General features: G+C 41.1%; 1 protein-coding gene across 1 annotated transcript; it reads left to right on the top strand.

Moving 5' to 3' along the window:
- The first annotated feature begins 2901 nt into the window (after window positions 1-2901).
- On the top strand, window positions 2902-14131 carry LOC120843288. The gene is made up of 5 exons (XM_040214606.1): window positions 2902-2997; window positions 3707-3867; window positions 5468-5553; window positions 9892-9972; window positions 13986-14131. The coding sequence occupies exons 1-5, from the start codon at window positions 2902-2904 to the stop codon at window positions 14129-14131; spliced, it is 570 nt and encodes a 189-aa protein (XP_040070540.1).
- Window positions 14132-19260: the final 5129 nt, after the last annotated feature.

The following is a 19260-nucleotide window of genomic DNA, read 5'->3' on the forward strand; positions in this document are numbered from 1 at the left end:
GGCAGACAATAAAAATTCCTTCACAATTGCCGACAAGGAATTGACACCACTCATGTATTTCTGTAGGTTTTGTAAAACGGAGAGTATGCGTGCTTTCTTTTCTTTTTCTTTTTTTTTGTAGTACGCTTCCATGCTGTAGGTAATGTTGTTTCAGTGTTACAGAATCTCTCCCCGGAATGCTTGGCACCGGAAGGCTGTCCGCCTTACCCTTGTTTTGGCTGCAGATATGCCTTTTAACCGTGGAAGAGTCCTTTTGCCTTCGCCTTGGGAAGCGGTGCCGTCAAATTCGCCAGCTTCGACCGCGGATTTTCCTTGCGAAAGGAATTGCGATCTACCTGATTCCCATCGCCAACGCTTTCGGTAGCTCGGCATCTGGCAAACAGGGACATCGGACGCAACTGAATGGCTACAAAAGAAGCAATCGACTTCATACCACTCGGGTTTGGCACCGGAAGGATATCCACCTTACTTTTTTTTTTTCAGTTACCTATTGCATTTTAAATCTTGATACGAGAACGTTTTACTGTTTGAGGCGCCATGTTCACTTGTCCTGCAATTTGTTATTGGTTTTGCGCTTGATTCTTCATCGAGCGTTCTTGCTTCCACTCAGTCACTCAGCGGGTGATATTGAAACAAATCCCGGCACTCTTCACGCTAAACACTTATGAGCGGAAAATTTGAGCAGTGTATCGGGAAGGGACAATAAAACTATCGCGTTTCTAACTAGATTAGAAGCCAGTCAGAACAAGCTTCTGCAGGTCGCTCACGACGTTCAACTAAAACAAGAGGAAGCTGACGACGCGCTCGCTGGGATTGACACAAGGATGTCTAAGATGGAGCAAGAACGGACTACAGTCAATGAGCTGAAAAATGGCGTGAACCAAGTTAAAGTCACTGCTAGTAAAAATGGTAGGCTTACCTATCAAATTTACGTGATGCATGATCACCTTGAGGGCTGGCGGTGAAGATACAATCTGCTTTTTTGGGTTACCCGACAACCCATATGAAACTTGGCAGAAATCGGAAGTTAGGGTTCTCAATTTTGTTTCCGAGTTATTGCAAGTGGCACTGGAGCCTAGCTTGATTGACAAGGTGCATACAATAGGTCAATTTGCAAGTGCTAAACAAGGGCTAATTGTGGTACCTTTCCATAAATTGAAAATCAAAGAAGCGACTTGTTTTAGGCGCTCCTAAGCTTAAGGGACTGAAGGTTCCAATCAGCGAAACTTCTTCGCATAAAGTAGTTTACACTCGCAGGCTTCGATAGTCGGAAGCATATTGTCTTAAGCCCCGTGTGTGTTAAAGTTTTGTAGTAATTGCGGTTACTAGTATATTTCTGCTTAAACAAGTGTTATAATCCTGTACAGCCTGTTTTAAGTTTGCTGTTTAAACTTGTTTTTGTTGCCAATGTACTCTGCGCTTTTGACTTTGATTTTTTTCTTTCCCCCTCCCTCTTTTTCGTGTAATAGTTCGAACGAACGTCCTTGAGGATAATAAACTTGAACTTAATCTTGAAAAGTTTGGTGGAGCGACGACCACTGAGACGGATTCGCGCATGAAGGCATATCTTTGTGGGTCCTTACTTTTGATACATCTCTTGTGTGTTGTCATAGCACTAATTTATGTGACGTTTAGTTTGGCTAATATAATATAAACCACAATTGAAGGGAATATTTTATACAAACCATGATATACATTTCAGTCTCCACGACAGTGGAGACTGAAAAGTTGTTTGTGGGCACAGGAAACAAAGAATTATAATAATTATTATATCATATCTGACAGGGTGGCGCCGCTCCTCCTTGCCACGGTCGGAGGCGAGCTACTCCGCACTGCGAAAATTTTAGTCCAGCGGCTCACTTTGCGGCCGATTTAGTGCATCTCAAGGAAAGGGAAATGCCCCCATTTCTGCAAACTGTAGTGAAACTAATGCTCGCGCTTCTGGCTTGGGCAAATGCGGCGCACCAAGTGAGGCGCTTTGCTGCAGCCATCACTTTTTATAGACTTTCTTTATTTTCTAAGGTAGGTAGAGAACCGTTCCACGACGCCCTTTTTAAGATCTCTGTTTTCTTCTCCTGCTTTTATCTTCTTATTTATTTGCCGATTGGAACGCGGTAGAGTACAAGGCGATCATTCCTAAATAAATGGTGACATTGGCAGATTTTGGCTCGGCCTATGCCGTGCCGGATAATGCGCCAGAGGAAGAGTACGACAACAGGTAGGTTCTTTACTTTCGATCGTAGTGCTCTGCATATATTTTCTAGTATTGAGTTATTTCTTATGCTGGTGAATTGACTGAAGAGCTAATTATCGTAATATGTACACGTGTTTAATAAGTAACAAGTAATAATAATGAAGTTCGTGACAAAAATATTGCAATTAAATTAATATACAAATTGCTGCTTTAGAAATCTAACGTGGTCGACGATTACAAAATTATTTGAATAAGTAGTGGACTACCTCCCAATTTGTATTCAAGCTGATATATCTTGCGGCGGAGTTCATTGTCATGTCAACGTGGCTTGTATAAGGGTTTCGTGAATAATAAACACAACAGCCTACGCACGACATTAGAAACGTTTTATGAATGTCACAAAATGCCGAACTTTCTCTTATGACACCATACCATAAGAACAATCAACGACATTCAAATGAAGTTATACGCGCTTTGCAAGATCTTATATATCAGGATACACGAAACGATAAACGCTGCAAAAATACCACGTGTCTACAAGTGAGTGGTTGATATTTCTAGACAACAATGCCTTGCTCTAATAACCTGGTGGGCAGCGCCTAAAACCTGGACTATAAATGTTTGTATTCTCAATTCCCGTCTACGACCTGATTCCCTGGTATGCTGGGAAATCAAGTGCCTGGGCGACAGTTCAATTTAAAGCTACCATGTGCACTGGACTCTTCGTCTTTTTTATTATGGCGGCTGTCTTGCACAGTTGGCACGAGGTGAATGCCAAAAAGCCATCATATAATGCAACTGAGGTAAGGCGGCAGAAATCTTTTGTCAAAATAACTCTAATCAAACGTTGAATAGCGATTAGATTGTACTTTGGGAGCAAGCTTCATCTAAGCTCTGGTAAAAGGCGAATCAAAAGGTGGCAAGTTGCGGGTAACCAAATTTGTAAGGTTGTAGAAAATAAATACAAGCGAGATGGTTGCATATGTTTATATTGCATAATCGATCCCAAATTTTGTTCGAAGTAAAAGCTTGTAAGGAAGGGGAACCATCGTGTAGAGTAATTTATGCTTGCTAACGCAACCCTAATAATTAATAAGCACATGATGGAACTTTAATTTTGTCTGGGAAGGGTGTTACAATAAAAATAAAAAAGAAGTGTGTTAGTATATTTTCGGTGTTTTTATATGACATGAGACAGTTTAAAGGCTTCGACTCAAAGGAATATTTTAGGGTGTGTTAACGAATGCATTCAAATAAAGATCTCTCGAGCTATCCTACAAGAATCGGAAGGGTAAGGCACTCGGAAATGCTGCAATCATGTGTTCGAATGTTAAAGTATAAAACAATTATTAGCATGCACAATTTCGAACGCCATCTTATGGTTCATAATCAGACTGACCGAATGCAACCCCCGATTTGAGATGGAGACTGCGACACCAGTCGGCTTCTGCTAGTATAAAAATAGATATGGCCTCGTCAATCAGTAATATTCTCGTGCATTTTCGTTATTAGGCTTTTTATACCAAAGGCACGTACTATATGAAGTATCGCAACTACATGGATGATTGGGCGTTTCGAAGCTACAATTGTGTGTCAAGGTGGGGAGGACTTGACAAGCGCCCAGGTGATCCCATCACAATCCGATACGAGACTAAAGGTTACGATGGAGACCCGTAAGTGTGCATTTGAAAATCGCTTGCCTTTAATTGTTTTATGTGACTTTTTTGAGACATAGGTTGGTTTTGAATGCAAAGTTGAACTATAGCTCGGAACAAAATTTGTCTTCAAAAGGTTTTCGACTACTGCAGGTCATTTTTTTTAAACCGGTAGTTCGCACCTGTAACATAAACGACCTTCTAGCTCGCCTTATTATTCGGACATCTATCAGAAACCCAAGCTGAAGAATTGTTTCTTGAAGTATCGCGTGCCTAAATATATTTGAAATATTGTGTCTAATGTTTCTCACAAGTGCGCGCTGGTAAGTGTAGAAGATATTCGTATTTAAATTGGGGCCTATCAGAAACATCCTTCGTAATATTTTATAATTTTAGTAAGTTATTTTTTTGGTAAAATTGTGAGCATTAAGTTATATAAAGACCTTGTTTTGTATATTCTGCCTTGGAGCTATAGTTTTATCAAAATATAAAACATCTCTCACGATGGGGCCAAATTGAGCCAAAGCCCAGGATGACGAGCGTTCTCGAAATCGTTACCTAGAACGCGCGCAAGTTTGTTCGAAGATGTTGTTCAAACAGTTGTATTCCAACACAGAAAGTAGGTGCATTAAAGATTGTTCTGCGAATAATATCCAGGTAAAATAAAGAATGAAGAGTTACTTAGAAGCTAATAGCGGTAATGCATAAAATGCATTCGCTTGACATTCACAACCCCCGAAGAGTAAAACAAGAAAAAATCTTACATGATTAGAGAGTTCAAAAAAAAATTGTAAGATAAAATCATATAAGAGTAAAGTAAAAAGAGATCTACAAACTCTATATGACCAGCAACTGTTCCAAAATGTGTCTTTGGCGCATCAGGACGCAAGGAGCGGCATACTAAAGGCCAACATAGATAACGTGTAGGCACCGACCGATGACGACGCAGCCACGAGCACGCCGTCATTGGTTGTGGTCGGGGGAAACAAAGGTACGTGGACGGATTTGGCGGTAAACAAAAGTACACGTTGCGCAAAGAGCAGATGAACTTGCACGGCGTATAGAGTGCTTCATGCATTATCAAGCTTTTTTTAAGCAACCGTAATTTTTTTGCCATGTCTGTCAAAGGAAAACATGCTCCAAGCGCTGAGCTTAGAACATGAAAGAGCATCAAATTAATGATACGACGATAGTAATTTCTAGATTTCCTTCCTATATTAGTGTGGCACCGTTTTTTTTAGCTTCAGTATTTGTTGGTTTTATAGAGGGTATCAAGAATCATGTCTTTCTTAATATATGCAAGTCACCCCACTCTTCAGTCAAAGAAGCGATGCTGGGGATTGTTTGTTTTTTGCGAAAGAAGCAAGTTTTCTAAGAAGGCAATTTTAGACCAATAAGTTGTCTCTCTAAAAACGTTCGCCACTATACAAATGAATACCTATAGAGCATTCAGGTATCTGAAGAACAAATGCATATTAAAAACTCATTTGTGATAACAAATAAAAAGGTATTAGACAAAGTGTTGGAGACTTTTCGAACCTTAAACTCTCAGAGTATAAATAGGCATTGTCCAGCAGATTCATCAATCAATTAAGTTTTGATTAAAACTGTCTTTTAGATACGGCCACCAGTACGAGATGATAGTACTGTTCGACAAAACACGCAGTGATATGTTTTACTATGACGCTTGGAGACATCACAAAAGTAAGTTGGATCGTCGAAGGGCCTTCCTTAGTGGGTTTTCACTCTCCACAAGCTGATAACAACAGAAAATGCGAAGTGCGACAAATATTAATTATATCCCAGTTTCTTGGTGACTAGATTAATTTTCTTGGTTCAGGCGGATTATTATTTTAAAGTTTCTTTTTAAGGTAGACTATCCGCACGACATGCTGAACCCTGGCGTAACTATTTTTGAGTAATTATATGAATGTGCAAGTGCCGCACTTGCTTCAAACATGCTTGTAACAAAAATAGAAAAGGAAGCGGTATTACTAATGTCAGCCACCTCGTGGTTGTTTTTACACAATACAGCCGTAGAATTCACTTTAATATGGAAGTAAAAGGATATTGTCAATGTGGTTACTTTTAAGGTAAAACCGACACTAAACAAGATAATTAAGATTCAAATCTTTGCCAGAAACCCTATACATCTTTACAGAGTAGGCGTATTTTATGAGACAACTGCGTAGTCTATATAGTCCCCGACATCCTAATAAACGCAAGGCGTCTAGAGCCCGGAGGTCATTCAAGACCTTGGACGTTTTGCTTTCATATCACATGTCTTGAACTGAGCATATAAACCATACAAGTTTAACACTTGCTGGTATAATTCGTTTGCTACATAAACATCGTTAGATTCTCCTATCATGCAAGTCACTCTTGTACAACACGCCATTTATATACCAGCTGAACTATAGCCGCCTGGTCTGGTGTACCACAACAAAAACAAATCTACGTAAAATATTCCTCCTGCAAAAGAAAAGAAAGCGCTCAGGTTTTTGTTGTATGTTTTCTGCACATACCAACTTTCTGCTTGGGGGTATTATAAATTACGGCACACTACAGACACAGGCTTAGCGTTAAATACAGACAGGAATATCTAGATCTAGATAATAATGGTTCTTTGTTAACTCTGACATCACTCCGGAAAGAAAAAGCCTGCCACATTTCACTCGTCAATCAGACTTCTTTATTGTAGAGGCATCTCGCAAAGATTATGGAATTCAAGTAGTTAGAAAAAATCTTACCAAAAGACCATTAAACACTTCCATAGATTTAAATATCAATATACTTTATTCAAGTTTGCGTAAAGTTGTATATGTTTTTCCAAATAGGACTTCATATTCATTGCAGAGTTTTCCTCAAGGCGAACTTACGCTAAAATATCTAAATTTCTTGAGAGCTTTTTGCAACTATTATAAACAAATAAGTGGCTGTAATGCCGATTTATAAAAGCGTTTTCACTTTATTGTTTGTTGACATTTTCTGGTTTTGTAGTACGTGTGTGAAATAGTATCCATATACAAACTCTAGTGTAGTTTTCTGAGCCGCTGTATACCTTTATGGAGGTTTGGGACACGTCAAGCTGCTTGGACAGCTTTTTCCCCATCCCCCACAATACGTATGTTGTTCCGGATGCAAAAGGATCAACAAGCGTAAGATTTAAAATGAAGGTTTAATCAGCGAACTTGTTCCAGAAACAAAAGAAAGAAGGACTAGAGGGAAAGCAGCAGTGAGCTTTGGGGTGTCGGCGTGGCAGCTGCTTAGAGCGAGAGTGCGACGGCAAGGCCACGCTGGGTTCCTTATCTGATATGCTTGGTATCTCGAAAATTCGCTCTAGAATGTTCGAGTGTCGCATATTTCGAAGTATGAAGTAGCGTTAATTCTGAGCCATGCACGCGGCAAGATATATATATATATATATATATATATATATATATATATATATATAGGTAAAGTAAGGTATATATAAAAAGAATGGACCGGGAAAAGTTAATAAGTGAAAGATGCGTACTGTCGGAGTTACTAATTCGAAGTTTATTACGACGTTTCGAGCGGGGACCGCTCTTCATCAGGTAGCGAGGGTACAGCCCGTGAATGTTTATATACCCCTAAGAAGAAATTAGAGGGAGTAAAGTGCAGTAGGAAATAGAAACAGCGTTGACAAAACAGATAGTTTACACAGAAAGGAGAGGGCACCAAAAATTGACAATCATTAAAAAAAAAATCGGTTTGCAAGAAAAGATTATTTACGCTCGCGCGCGCAAAAAAAAAAAAAAGAAAGTTGTTGGTGGAGAGATTATTTCCTCTCACACAAAAAAATAAAAAAAATATAAAAATAAAAAGTGTTTGAAAGTCTTGGGTTGGGAAGGGGTGGCTCGTGTTCAAACCAGAAATAGGATACATGTGACCACCGACGCCCCCAAATCCCGTGGCATTCCTTTGTGCTAGAGGTCGAAGTTAAACACTTTGGGGGATTTTTCCTTGGATAAGGAGTGGTAGGATGTGACAGTCTATGCCTGCCTGAGATTAACCGCTTGAGATTAACCGCTGAGATTAACCGCTTGAGTGAGCTCGTCAAATGTTAGTGTTTTATCAGGTGTTCCGCAAGGATCGGTGTTGGGCCCCCTTCTTTTTTTAGTGTTCATAAATGATCTTGCTGGTCATCTTTCTAGCCACGTCCGACTGTATGCTGATGATTGTTGTATATACCGTGATATCACGTGTGAGGATGACTCCCAGATTCTGCAAGACGATCTCGATTCTGTGATGTCATGGTGTCAAACATGGAATATGGCCTTGAATCTAAACAAATGTAACGTAGTCAGATTTTCTAACAAAAGACAAATTCTGGCCACAGAATATTTCCTTGGTGTCACACGTTTAACGGTTGTACCTGAATATAAATATCTGGGAGTTTTATTTTCTAGTAACTTGTCATGGAATGCTCATGTTGATTATTTGTCATCTAAGGCCAGCCGCACATTAAACTTTCTGAGACGCAATTTTAGTCAGGCACCTACTAACCTTAAAGAAACATTGTACATATCGAATGTACGTCCCATTTTGGAATATGCATGTGCGGCATGGGATTTGCATACCCGTCACACCATTGAACAACTCGAACGTATTCAGAAACGGGCAGCTCGGTTTGTCTCCGGCAATTATAATTTCTCTATAAGATCATCTGAAATACGCCGCAACCTGGGATGGCCTCTGTTGGAAGACAGACGAAGGTTCCTTAGGCTCACTTTATTTTTTAACATAGTAAACGGTAGGACCGGCATCGAGAAAGAACGTTATATTAAGGAGCCCAGTTATGTGTCGCCGCGTACAGATCATCACTTAAAAGTACGAGAATATAGATGCAGAATTAACGTTTTTAAGCACTCGTTTTTTCCACGAACAATACACGAATGGAACAATTTACCAACTGAGGTTATCTCTGCGGCTCCTTCATCCTTTCCTACTGCCCTAAAAAACTTGCTGTTGGAATAATTTTTCACTTTGCCCCTCTAATAGTGCCATCCACTATACTTTGTTTTCATATATTGTACAAAGTGTTGTATGTTGTATTTTTCTCCTAATTAAGATGTCATATCCACTATTTCTGCATCACAATAGTTCTTGTGTATCTCTATATGTATCGTTTGCTATTGTTTTGTATTGCCTTACCCCCCTACAATAATGCCCAGATCTGGGCGATGTAGGTATTCGAATAAATAAATAAATAAATAAATAGTGTGCGAGGATCTAGTAGCGTGATAGAAATATAATCACAAAAAATGTAATCAGCTTGGACGTAATAGGTGAAAAAAGTACAGAGCTTCAAGCAGCTTCTTTTGTCGATTATACATTTTGGTATAGACCATCAAAGTACCGAGACGACCAAGACGCGCAGCACAAGCTAGAGATTTTTTTATTGTTTGAACTCGCACCAGTTACGGAAATCTGGATGACCCGCACATTTAGAATGTTCCAGGCAAAAGATATAGATGGAGATCAGGCTGGAAAGCATCACAAGTTGTCACAGGCACTTATTTAGCCAGTCTGCCTGTGAACGTCGATTTCGCCATTCGTCACTCTTCTTGCCCTGGACTAGCACCGTAATCACAAAGTCACTAAACACTTGTGCTTGATTGAGAGACACTGCATTCGGTGCAGAACACAGTTTTCTTCCTGCTCTGGACCGTGACAATAAAATTGAGGGATATATTTTAGCCCACAAATTGTTTTTAATTACAATTGTATTTGAAATACCCTCGTTTTAGTATTGAAATGCACACGTCAAATACATTACCCAATTTGTAATTAAATACAAAAGCAAAATACACAAAATATTTTAAATACGTATTTCAAATACTTGTATTTGAAATACTGCTATTCCCTGCACTGAGATAATAAAAATAAAAAGAACGGGTGTAGATTAACATGTTTTTATACCAGTTAGTCCGCGTACTTGCTCGTCTTGCGAGTAATACTTGTATAAATAACCTGAAGACAAGTTATAAACGTGTTTTTGTTTCTTGTGTCAAACAGAACAAAATAGGAAACTTATTTACTTGAACGCCACGGAGAAGTGCCAAGTTATAAAAACCTTCTATAATAAAACCAGCCAAGGTGAGTGACGAACTTCGATGTCTAAGTATACCTTAAACCTCAGTTAGAAGCAGAGTAACATACTTAAGAACACCGAAAAGTAGGGCTGGGCAGGGATAAAAACTTTTAACCCGGATAATCTTCATTCTTTAATTGATGAATTATTGAGTAGTCGGTCTCGTTCATCTCCATGCATCATACTTTTAAGTCAAAACTTTATATATATATTGCGGAATATGTGATAAACAGCGCAATATAAAATATCGATTATCAATCATAACCTGGGGAGTGTCTTTTAACTATTAGTTAAAGGACACTCTCGCCACGTTCTTACTTCAGCTGCGTGAGGCAAGGAGGTTCGGTGATATTCTCCGACAAGAACGACCTGCTCTGATTGTACACATTAGTCTGCTGAACTAAACGGACACCTGCACGGCATTGAAGTTGCCGGGACACGAGTAAACCTCTGTAGTGGCCTGAAGTTACACATCTCACCTCTACAGTAGTTTACTTTAGGTTAACATTTTACCTATACGTTTCTTCTTCATACAGGTCTACTCGTCCACGCCTGGGAGGCGAATGCGTTTAATTTTGCACTTTTTTTGGTTCGTCAATATTTTGCCCATGAACCGGTTAGAAATATTAACTGCCAATGAAGCATTAAATAATAAATCGGCAGGCTAACCGAATAATGCTTTAATAGGTTCTCGGTAATTGTTTGATGAACCCCAAAAAAGTAAAAATGGGCTGACACCAGAACGGTAAAATCCACTGTTCTGGTTTCAGGGCAGTTCAGGTGCGAGTTGATCGAAATTGCTATTAGAGGCGTTGCACGGTCACGCTTAAGACTGGCGTCGCCTTGCGGGAGGGGAAAGAGGGAGAGAAGGATATTCTTTCATGTAGAGGGGAACCTGCGTGCGGGGGGAGGTTCACGTCACATTTCTGTTTGGGGGGGCCTTATTTAAAAGATATAATCACTTCTTCGTAGAAAAGGGATTTAGATACTTGTGCGCAGCGATTGCACAATTACTTTCCGAAAGTAGTAAAATTACATTAAGCATTACTTTGCTCAGAAATCCGCAAATGTGACTAAATTAAAATACAGATTACTGCAGACTAAAGTAATTACATTACATTGCAAATATTTTTTGAAAGTAATGAAATGACTTCGAAATTGCTTTTAAATTCTTGCAGGTAGTAATTCGTGCCAGTGACGACGGAAGTGCTAAACACAAGGTGGAGATTTTTTAAGATATGACTAAAACAGACAGTTCACTGATTTCGCTGTTCATTTTGATCAATATATGGCTGATGTGATTGCGTCCTCTAGATTTTAAAGAAGTCGTGCAATTCGGTTAGTCGGGTTTTTACGTGAAGTCGCAACAGCTTTTGTGAGATGTGATACACAGCCCATTATGTTGCCTTTGGCGAAGGGGATCCATATCCTTCCTGAGTCCATCTTACACAAGGTTCAGGAAATTCCTAAAACTTCTTCCTTCTCACTCGGACGCAGTCGAACCGTTTCTCTCAGAAGCACTGGTCAAAGCATTCCGGGACATTCTTCTTGATGAGTATTGCTCTATAAAACCAGAAGAACGCGAAATATCGCGCCTTGCCACACAAGGGAGCTGCAGTGCTTTCTGGGGTGAAACGCCACCAGAGAAGGAAACTGGTTGCGGGCACCTCCAGAAATCTGTCCCTCCTCCACGAACCAGCGCCTATATCTGCGCGTTTGCTTTTCCCTAATTTAACTTCTCAATGTGAGTCTTCTTGTCTCTTTTCGCCTTTTCCGAATATATTCCGCTCACCCCTAAGCTGATTGTGCGGTGGTAGCTACGTGATCGTCGAACCAATCAACCGCCTCCTCATCACCTGACTTTGACTTTGCTCTCTGCGCGTGGGTATTGGCGGGAGCGTGATTAAGCGACGAAAGAATCACGCACGACAGCTTCAGCGAGCTCGCAGCTTCCACCACACTGCCAGCTTAGTGGTGAATGCAGCATACAAAAACATATTTATCTACGAAGGAAAAGAAAACTCGCGAGAAGTTGTGGATTCTTGGCAAACGATTTAAGGTTAACACCTGAATTGTCACAGGTTTTAAAATGTGTTAATCTTCTTAGTAACGTGCCCTCCACATCGCAGCCTGGAACGGTCCCCGAATCCTTTTCGCCGTGAATCCGTCTTGATTGGAATTTCGATCACTGCGGCCTTCTAGATATGTCTCCACTCGAAAGCTTCATCGCCTTCGCCTTTCGACCCCGTTTTTGTCTGTTTGTTTCGCTCTCGACTCCCGCGTCTCAGGTTTTGTTTTCAGATGGGCTGTGGAAAAAGAGTAGTTACGAAAGTAACGAGTAATTTGCTCAAAATTACTGTCTGAATGTAATTCATTACATTACTAAATTACCAGCATATGAATGTAATTCATCGTATTACACATTACAGCAAAAGGTAATTGAATTACAGTAATTTCATTATAATAATGCAATTACTGCCATGTCTACTTGTGCATCTCCCCGGCCTCTTGTCTTCGCTTTTAAGAATTTAGTTATTACACTCAATGGTTAGGTATACATGTAAAACATTATTTTATAAAACGCTTTATGCGACAAGCGACCATATATGGTAGGATGATTGTAATACATATTAGCATAACATGTGATTTTTCAGCTAAAAACACTCAGTATGATCTTCCCCCTTTTTTTTTGTCCTGAGATTATCAACTTGTAACACGAGTAATTAAAGGGGAAAAAAAGGCTTTCCAAAAACAGGGGGACTGAAGTCACCAGCTCGATCTAAAATGGGACATAAAAATCGGCGCCTGCAAATCGAAATCTAACCTTTTCATAAAAGGCGTATTACATGGGTCGGTTCTTTCCTGCAAAATTGGAAAGCGTAGCTCCCTTTCTGTAAAAAAATAGGGCAAAAAAACTTGCCAGTGTCAACGGCCGGCGTCGACGCGGACAACCGAGTCGAGTGGCGGGGTGCGTTTGGCGCAAGTATTGATAGACGGCGCTACCTCCTTATCGAGACAGCTTGCGGCGACTGTGATCGACTAAAACAATTCACTAAAATGAACATAACTTTTTTATAATGTACCAAAACTTGAAGTAAAAACGAAATACGCGGTTACATAACGATGGCGCTTTTGCTGCCGACGGATTTCGTCTGCGTGTCGTCTGCTTTCTTTCGCTGGCCGGTTACACCCTCCGGCGTAAAGTCCCTAGATAAGACCTTCCTACAAGTAGCGACATTCTTTGAAGCGCCGACTGCGTGACGGTGCAGGTTTTAGGAAGCGAATGGCGGCGCACAGCAGAGGTTTGAACTGAATGCCGCCATTCGCTTCCAGTGGAATCTGCTTTGTCATTTGTATGGGTTGTCGTTACTTGTATAAGAAGTATCAAGGGACTTTACTCCGGCGCTGCTCACAACGCCATCTATCAATACATGCGCAACACGCACTCCGCCACTCAACTCGGACGTGCGCGTCGCCGCCCGCCGTTGACCCTGGCAAGTTTTTTGGCCCTATTGCTTACAGAAAGGGAGCTACGCTTTGTAATTTTACATGAAAACACCGACTTGTGAAATACACCTTTGACGAAAAGTTTAGATTGCTGCATGCAGGTGTCGATTTTTACGGTCCATTTTAGATCGAGCCTGGCGACTAATTCAGACACCCCGTATCTTAAAAAAGTGTCCAATTGATTTTTAAATATTTATACTTCACTCGAAGTATTCTATGAAATACCCTAAATACGATTTTGAAAACTTCATAAAGTATAAATGCTGAGAGTCTTCCCTTAAATACTTTTGTGCTGTATGCCATGTACGTCAAAGTAAGTACGTTTGTGAAATGTGCGACCGAGACGCGTAGTGTTCTTATGCCTTCCCGTTCTTGAATACTCCTACGTTGTATGCTACCTATAGTTGTTGTACACTTCCCAGACACCAGTTCTATTATATTTTGTCAACTTGTGCATACCATGAGTACTACATGTGGCTATTTACATCAATGCCTCTCTCTGCTCTTTCAGGCTGCACGCTGTGGATGGATTATTATACAGTAGACGAGAATCCTCCAACTCGGTGCGAAAATGTCTACAATAAGTGCGTGGGCTTTGAATCAACGAAGATAAAGTACCACGACAAATGTAAATACAAACAACCACGCAGACAATAAAATTAAATTTACAATTTCCGTCAAGGTATTAATGCCTCCCATGTATTTCTGTACGTTTTGTAATGCGAAATGATGCGTTCTTTTTTTAACAATAACAATTGAAAACGAGCGTCGTGGTTAAGAGATACAAAACTTGGAAGTATAAAAACAGCGAGTGCGAGTGCGAGGACGGGAACAGGACATCTTGTGAAAGATGTCCGGTTTCCGTCCTCGTCCTTGCTGTTTTTATACTTTCAAGTTTTGTACATTTTTTAAAGAGTCAGCTTTATAGGCCAGCAACGCTCAAGGTCGCGTAATTAAGGTTACGAAACGCCCCTGGCTGAAGCGTTGGTGGCTGAAGCGCCCCTTGCTGAAGAGCCGGTCATGTAAGCTATTGAGCATCGGTCGCGTAAGCCAATGTCGCGTAAGTGCCGGTCATGCAAGCGCCGGTCGCGTAAGCTCGTGATGGTGTATTCGCACGAAAGATCTTTACCTCAGGAGAAAACCGAGTATGTCATGGAGCTGCGAGAAGAAAAATACACATGATGGAGGAGGTGTGCAGAAAATCCAAGCGCCAACCTGCTGGAGACCGGGCTTTTCAAATAAAAGGCAGGGAAGATATAAAAAAAATGTTCGACGATCATTGGGTATCATCCGATGGAAATGCCTGAGCATTACCATCGGATTCAATTTAGCGAACGCGTGCCCTCAGTTGTCTTCCGTCGTTGCTCTTAGATACGGGCAGCCATATCATGATCCCTACCCCTTGCCTTTTTTAATCTGAACGACTTTCGTCCAGATCAAGTGATTGAAGAGTTATTGAAAAGCTTACTTGGCTGTAACCAGAAGAGATCGCGAAGCGTGAAAGAAGGTTAAATCGGTTGCCACCAGATGACAGGGTCAAGTAGAGTAATAATAATTGGAAGTAGCAATGTTAGGTGGCGCTTGTGCTACAAAGCATAATTTATTCGCTCACACTACCATTAGGCTTCGGACCCTTCGGACACCTTTATGATACACACGTAGATGTATCGCGCATACTACAAGCATCAGTTGAACATATACATTGAACGCATACACATACACGGCACACACAATACATCAATACTACCTAGATTACTACGTCGAAGCTCTGCGTTTCAGCCTTTTATACTCGTTGTATTGAATGTACGGGTTTCCTCGGTGACCACGTAAGTCATTAATAATACTGGCAGCATGTTGATTTCTTTTTTCTAGTAATATCATACTTCTAAAAACATTTTGAACGGGTCCAGGGATGTATCTTTTAGTAAAAAGTAAACGCTGATTCCGTAATTATTTAAAGAGTAAAGCTATAAGCACTACGTCGTGCATCTCGACCGGAAATAGCTATACGCAGGACGCGTAGAGTTGGGGCCATTTGAAGCACACTTTTCGGACGGCACGTGTATCAGGGGGTCGCGTTAACCCCCCAGCGTTCACAACGCTTCGCGGCGACAGTCTGTGGCTGCAAGTCACGAACCTGTTAACCCACTTGGCCCTCCGCACACGCCGCTTCGCGGCGTCCAGTTGACAACCCAAGCCCGCCATCCCCCATTGCACCTCCGGAAAGGAAGTCTCGTATGATTCTTCGAAAGTATCATCGTCATGTGGAAGCGATAATATTAACTCAAAATTTCTAAGACAAATTAAAATGTACTCATTCTATTTTTTGGCCAAAATTTTCCAGCAATCTCTTGAGTGCGGAACGCTCCCGATAGAATGGAAAACTGCGAAGGTGGTTCCACTGCATAAGTCTGGTAACAAGCATTCTCCATTAAATTATCGACCCATTTCATTAACAAGTATTTTCTGTAAAATAATTTAGCACATCCTGTACTCTCATATTTTTAATTACCTAGAATCCAATTCATTTTTCGCCCCTGTTCAACATGGTTTCCGTCGCTCATTTTCTTGTGAAACGGAGCTGCTTCATTTCACCCATTGTTCGCATGCTATACTGGACAAAAACCATCAGGCTAACTGTATTTTTCTCGATTTTTCTAAAGCATTCGACAAGGTTAATCATAAGTTACTAATGCTTAAACTTTCTTCATTAAACCTAGATCCTAACTTGTTAACCTGGCTGGAATGCTTTCTTACCAACCGCTCACAATATGCAACTCTAAATGGCATTAATTCATCCCTGAATGATGTTGTATCGGGCGTGTCCCAAGGTTCAGTCTTAGGCCCGCTTCTTTTTCTAAAATTCATTAATGATTTGCCAAGTTGTGTTTCTTCCTCCATGCATTTATAAGCAGATGACTGTATAATATATCGGGAAGTTCATGATGATGATGATGTACGCATTTTGCAATTCGATTTAAATAATATTACTCTTTGGTGCAAAAAATGGCATATGGAACTAAACCCTAACAAATGCAAACTAATGCGCGTTTCCCGGCAAGGGGCACGCCCTTCACAATATACACTAACCGACATTCAACTTGAATCTGTAAACTCATATCGTTATCTGGGTGTTACTATATCGTCGACATTAACCTGGAAGCCTCAAATTGATATAATAATCGCCAACGCTAATCGCCTGTTAGGATACCTACGACGAAACTTCAGAACGGCCCCAGTTAACTTAAGACTTCTTTATAACACTCTCGTACGGCCAAAATTGGAATACGCAGCCTCTATTTGGGATCCTAACCACGCCTTTCTGCATAAAGCTCTCGAACTAATTCAAAATAACGCCGTTCGTTTCATTCTGTCTAATTATAATCGAACAGCTAGCATATCATCAATGAAGTCCAGTTTGTTGTTACCCTCTTTGTCATTGCGCAGAAACTTTTTTCGACTTTGCCTGTTTCATAAAGTGTACCATCATCAGTCACTGCGAGACCATTTCTTTACATTGCCTAACTATTACTCTTCCCGTCTGGACCATCCGAATAAAGTTGAATTAACACGTTGCCGAACAAACACTTTTTTTATTCATTTATCCCGCATACATCAAACGACTGGAACCACCTTCCAGCAGATATCGCAACTATACCTGATTATTTTCTTTTTCGCCAATCTTTGTCTACATTTCGGTTTGGTGAGCCAACATGAGTCATTTTATTTTGTTTATTTCGTCTGTAACAGATATTGCTTACAGCTTTTGCCAATGGAAGTGTGTTTTTAATATTTAAATTTCTTGCTGAATGTTTTTTTTTTGTTTTGTCAGTTTGTTTTATTTTTGTTTGCTTTGCCCCTCCCCTCTACAATGCTTCGGCGCTTGAGGGTATGAACAATAAATAAATAAATAAATTTAGTGCAGCAAAGTTTGTTCGACAATATGTGCTTCTTTTACAGTGATAAATGCAAAAAGAAATGTAACTATCACCAAATGTTCCTAAAAAAATTATCGAAAAACAAAAACAAAAAACTAAGCTCACGCTGCGGATTGAACCCGGGTCCGCTGCGTATAATGAGTATGAAACAGACGCCATTCCACTCTGCTGCGCCACCGCTTCAGAAACTAGTTTTGACCATTCATTTTATACGAGACCCAACAAGTTTCGCGTAGTGCGTATAGCTATTTCCGGTTGAGATGCACGACCTATTGCGTAAAGCTTTACTCCTATTCAAAAACCAAAAAAACAAGGCGCTCCACTGCGGTTCCAAGCCATGTGTTTGCTCCCCCACGGCACGTAGTAGCCAGTTTTTGTATTCAAGTATTTCTTTTTCTATATGTGTTGTTCGCGTGCGGCCGTTATGGTTGTTTTAATTAATCTCTGTAGAGCGGGTATTCACTCAGAAGTGATGCTTCACGGGCAGAGAAATCGCTTTTTCATCAACTTGAATACAATCAAAGCCAAGACTTGCGGCAGGTGTCAAGAGTAAGGAGCTACCCGTGGCGAGCTCCAAATCTTCTAGCACTCATTGCAGCGCCACTAGGAGGGCAGTTTCTCCTGAACCGTAGCATATTAAAAAGGCAAATTAACGGATAGCTTTGCTTTGTGGATTTCACCTGTTATCGTTTTTAGTACTAAAGTTCCAAACTGTAAATATACGTACTTTCTGACATATTTCCATACTGTTCAGTCTGTACCCCAGAGCGCAATCGCCCTCAGGATGGAGACAACAGGACATCGCAGACGACAGTCACTATGGCCACTGCACAATAGGAGCTACGGTTCAGACCAGCCTTCCAACATGACTATCCGCAGGTCGATCGACTGCACCGTAATCTCTCAAGCGGTGTTAATACTCTTTAACGTAAAGCGGAATGTCAGGCTGCGACACAACACCCTCTCCGATCACGGCCTGACCAGTAGCATCAATGCCCGACAGTTCACGTCATCTCATCTTGTTGTTTCACCACTGTTACGCGAACACACGGTCACATCGGCGATAACTCCAGTCTTCTGTTCACAACGCACAGCACTGCCACAGCGATGTGGCTTCTATGTTACTGACACGCAGAAATACAGAACCATGTCGATTCCCGGTTGGTGCTCGACATCGGAAAACAGAACCGGACTCAGCCCAGCAGGCACCGAGTCACCCGGCAGGAAAACCTGCCTGTCTTGGAAGCAGTTTCCGCGGTTTCCATAACGTCGTTAACATCCACTCCTTGGTCCGCAATCCAAAGACGGCCATCTTAGCCCAGTGTACGTAGCGCTGCTGGCAGTGCTCCGGAACTTCGCTGTTTCTAGCGGCTTCGTTTCCTCGTTTGACAAAGTTAGAGGGTAAAAACGGCCATGCAGCCAAAATGTTCCGCACCTTTGTACTGGGGAGCCGGAATCACAGGCGGCCTTCGCTGCCACTTAAGCTTAATCAACTCAACAACATTTATTAAGCAAAGTGCGCGACGTGCTTGAAAAGCGAAACCGAAAGAAGGCGAGGCAGGAGCGTGGAACCTTTCTCCCGTCTTCCTGGAAAAGGAAAAAAGCGTCTCATTCTTCCCTTCTCGTGTCTGCTTGGGGGCGCGTCAGTAGAAGGGAGGAAGACGCGCCGGTACTACCTTTTTCCTTATTTTTTCTTAGAGTGCACGGATCATTTCCGGTCACCGCAAGCTAGCGAGACACCGGATGTGGTTGCAGCTTTCGCTGCCTCGTGAACTTACAGGTGAACGGAGTGCACCTACACTCTTTCTCTTAAATGCAATACTTTATTTTTACAAGGACTGCCGTAAT

Source organism: Ixodes scapularis, unplaced genomic scaffold, assembly GCF_016920785.2.
Source record: "Ixodes scapularis isolate PalLabHiFi unplaced genomic scaffold, ASM1692078v2 PGA_scaffold5__190_contigs__length_132052651, whole genome shotgun sequence".
In the NCBI taxonomy this organism is placed as follows: domain Eukaryota; kingdom Metazoa; phylum Arthropoda; class Arachnida; order Ixodida; family Ixodidae; genus Ixodes; species Ixodes scapularis.

Bases quoted from the DNA above. Each gene is read 5' to 3' on its own strand.
- LOC120843288 (XM_040214606.1), top strand. From the start codon at position 2,902: ATGTGCACTGGACTCTTCGTCTTTTTTATTATGGCGGCTGTCTTGCAC. The intron at 3,868-5,467 runs GTAAGTGTGCAT...ACTGTCTTTTAG, and splicing joins AAAGGTTACGATGGAGACCC to ATACGGCCACCAGTACGAGA. The intron at 9,973-13,985 runs GTGAGTGACGAA...CTGCTCTTTCAG, and splicing joins CTATAATAAAACCAGCCAAG to GCTGCACGCTGTGGATGGAT.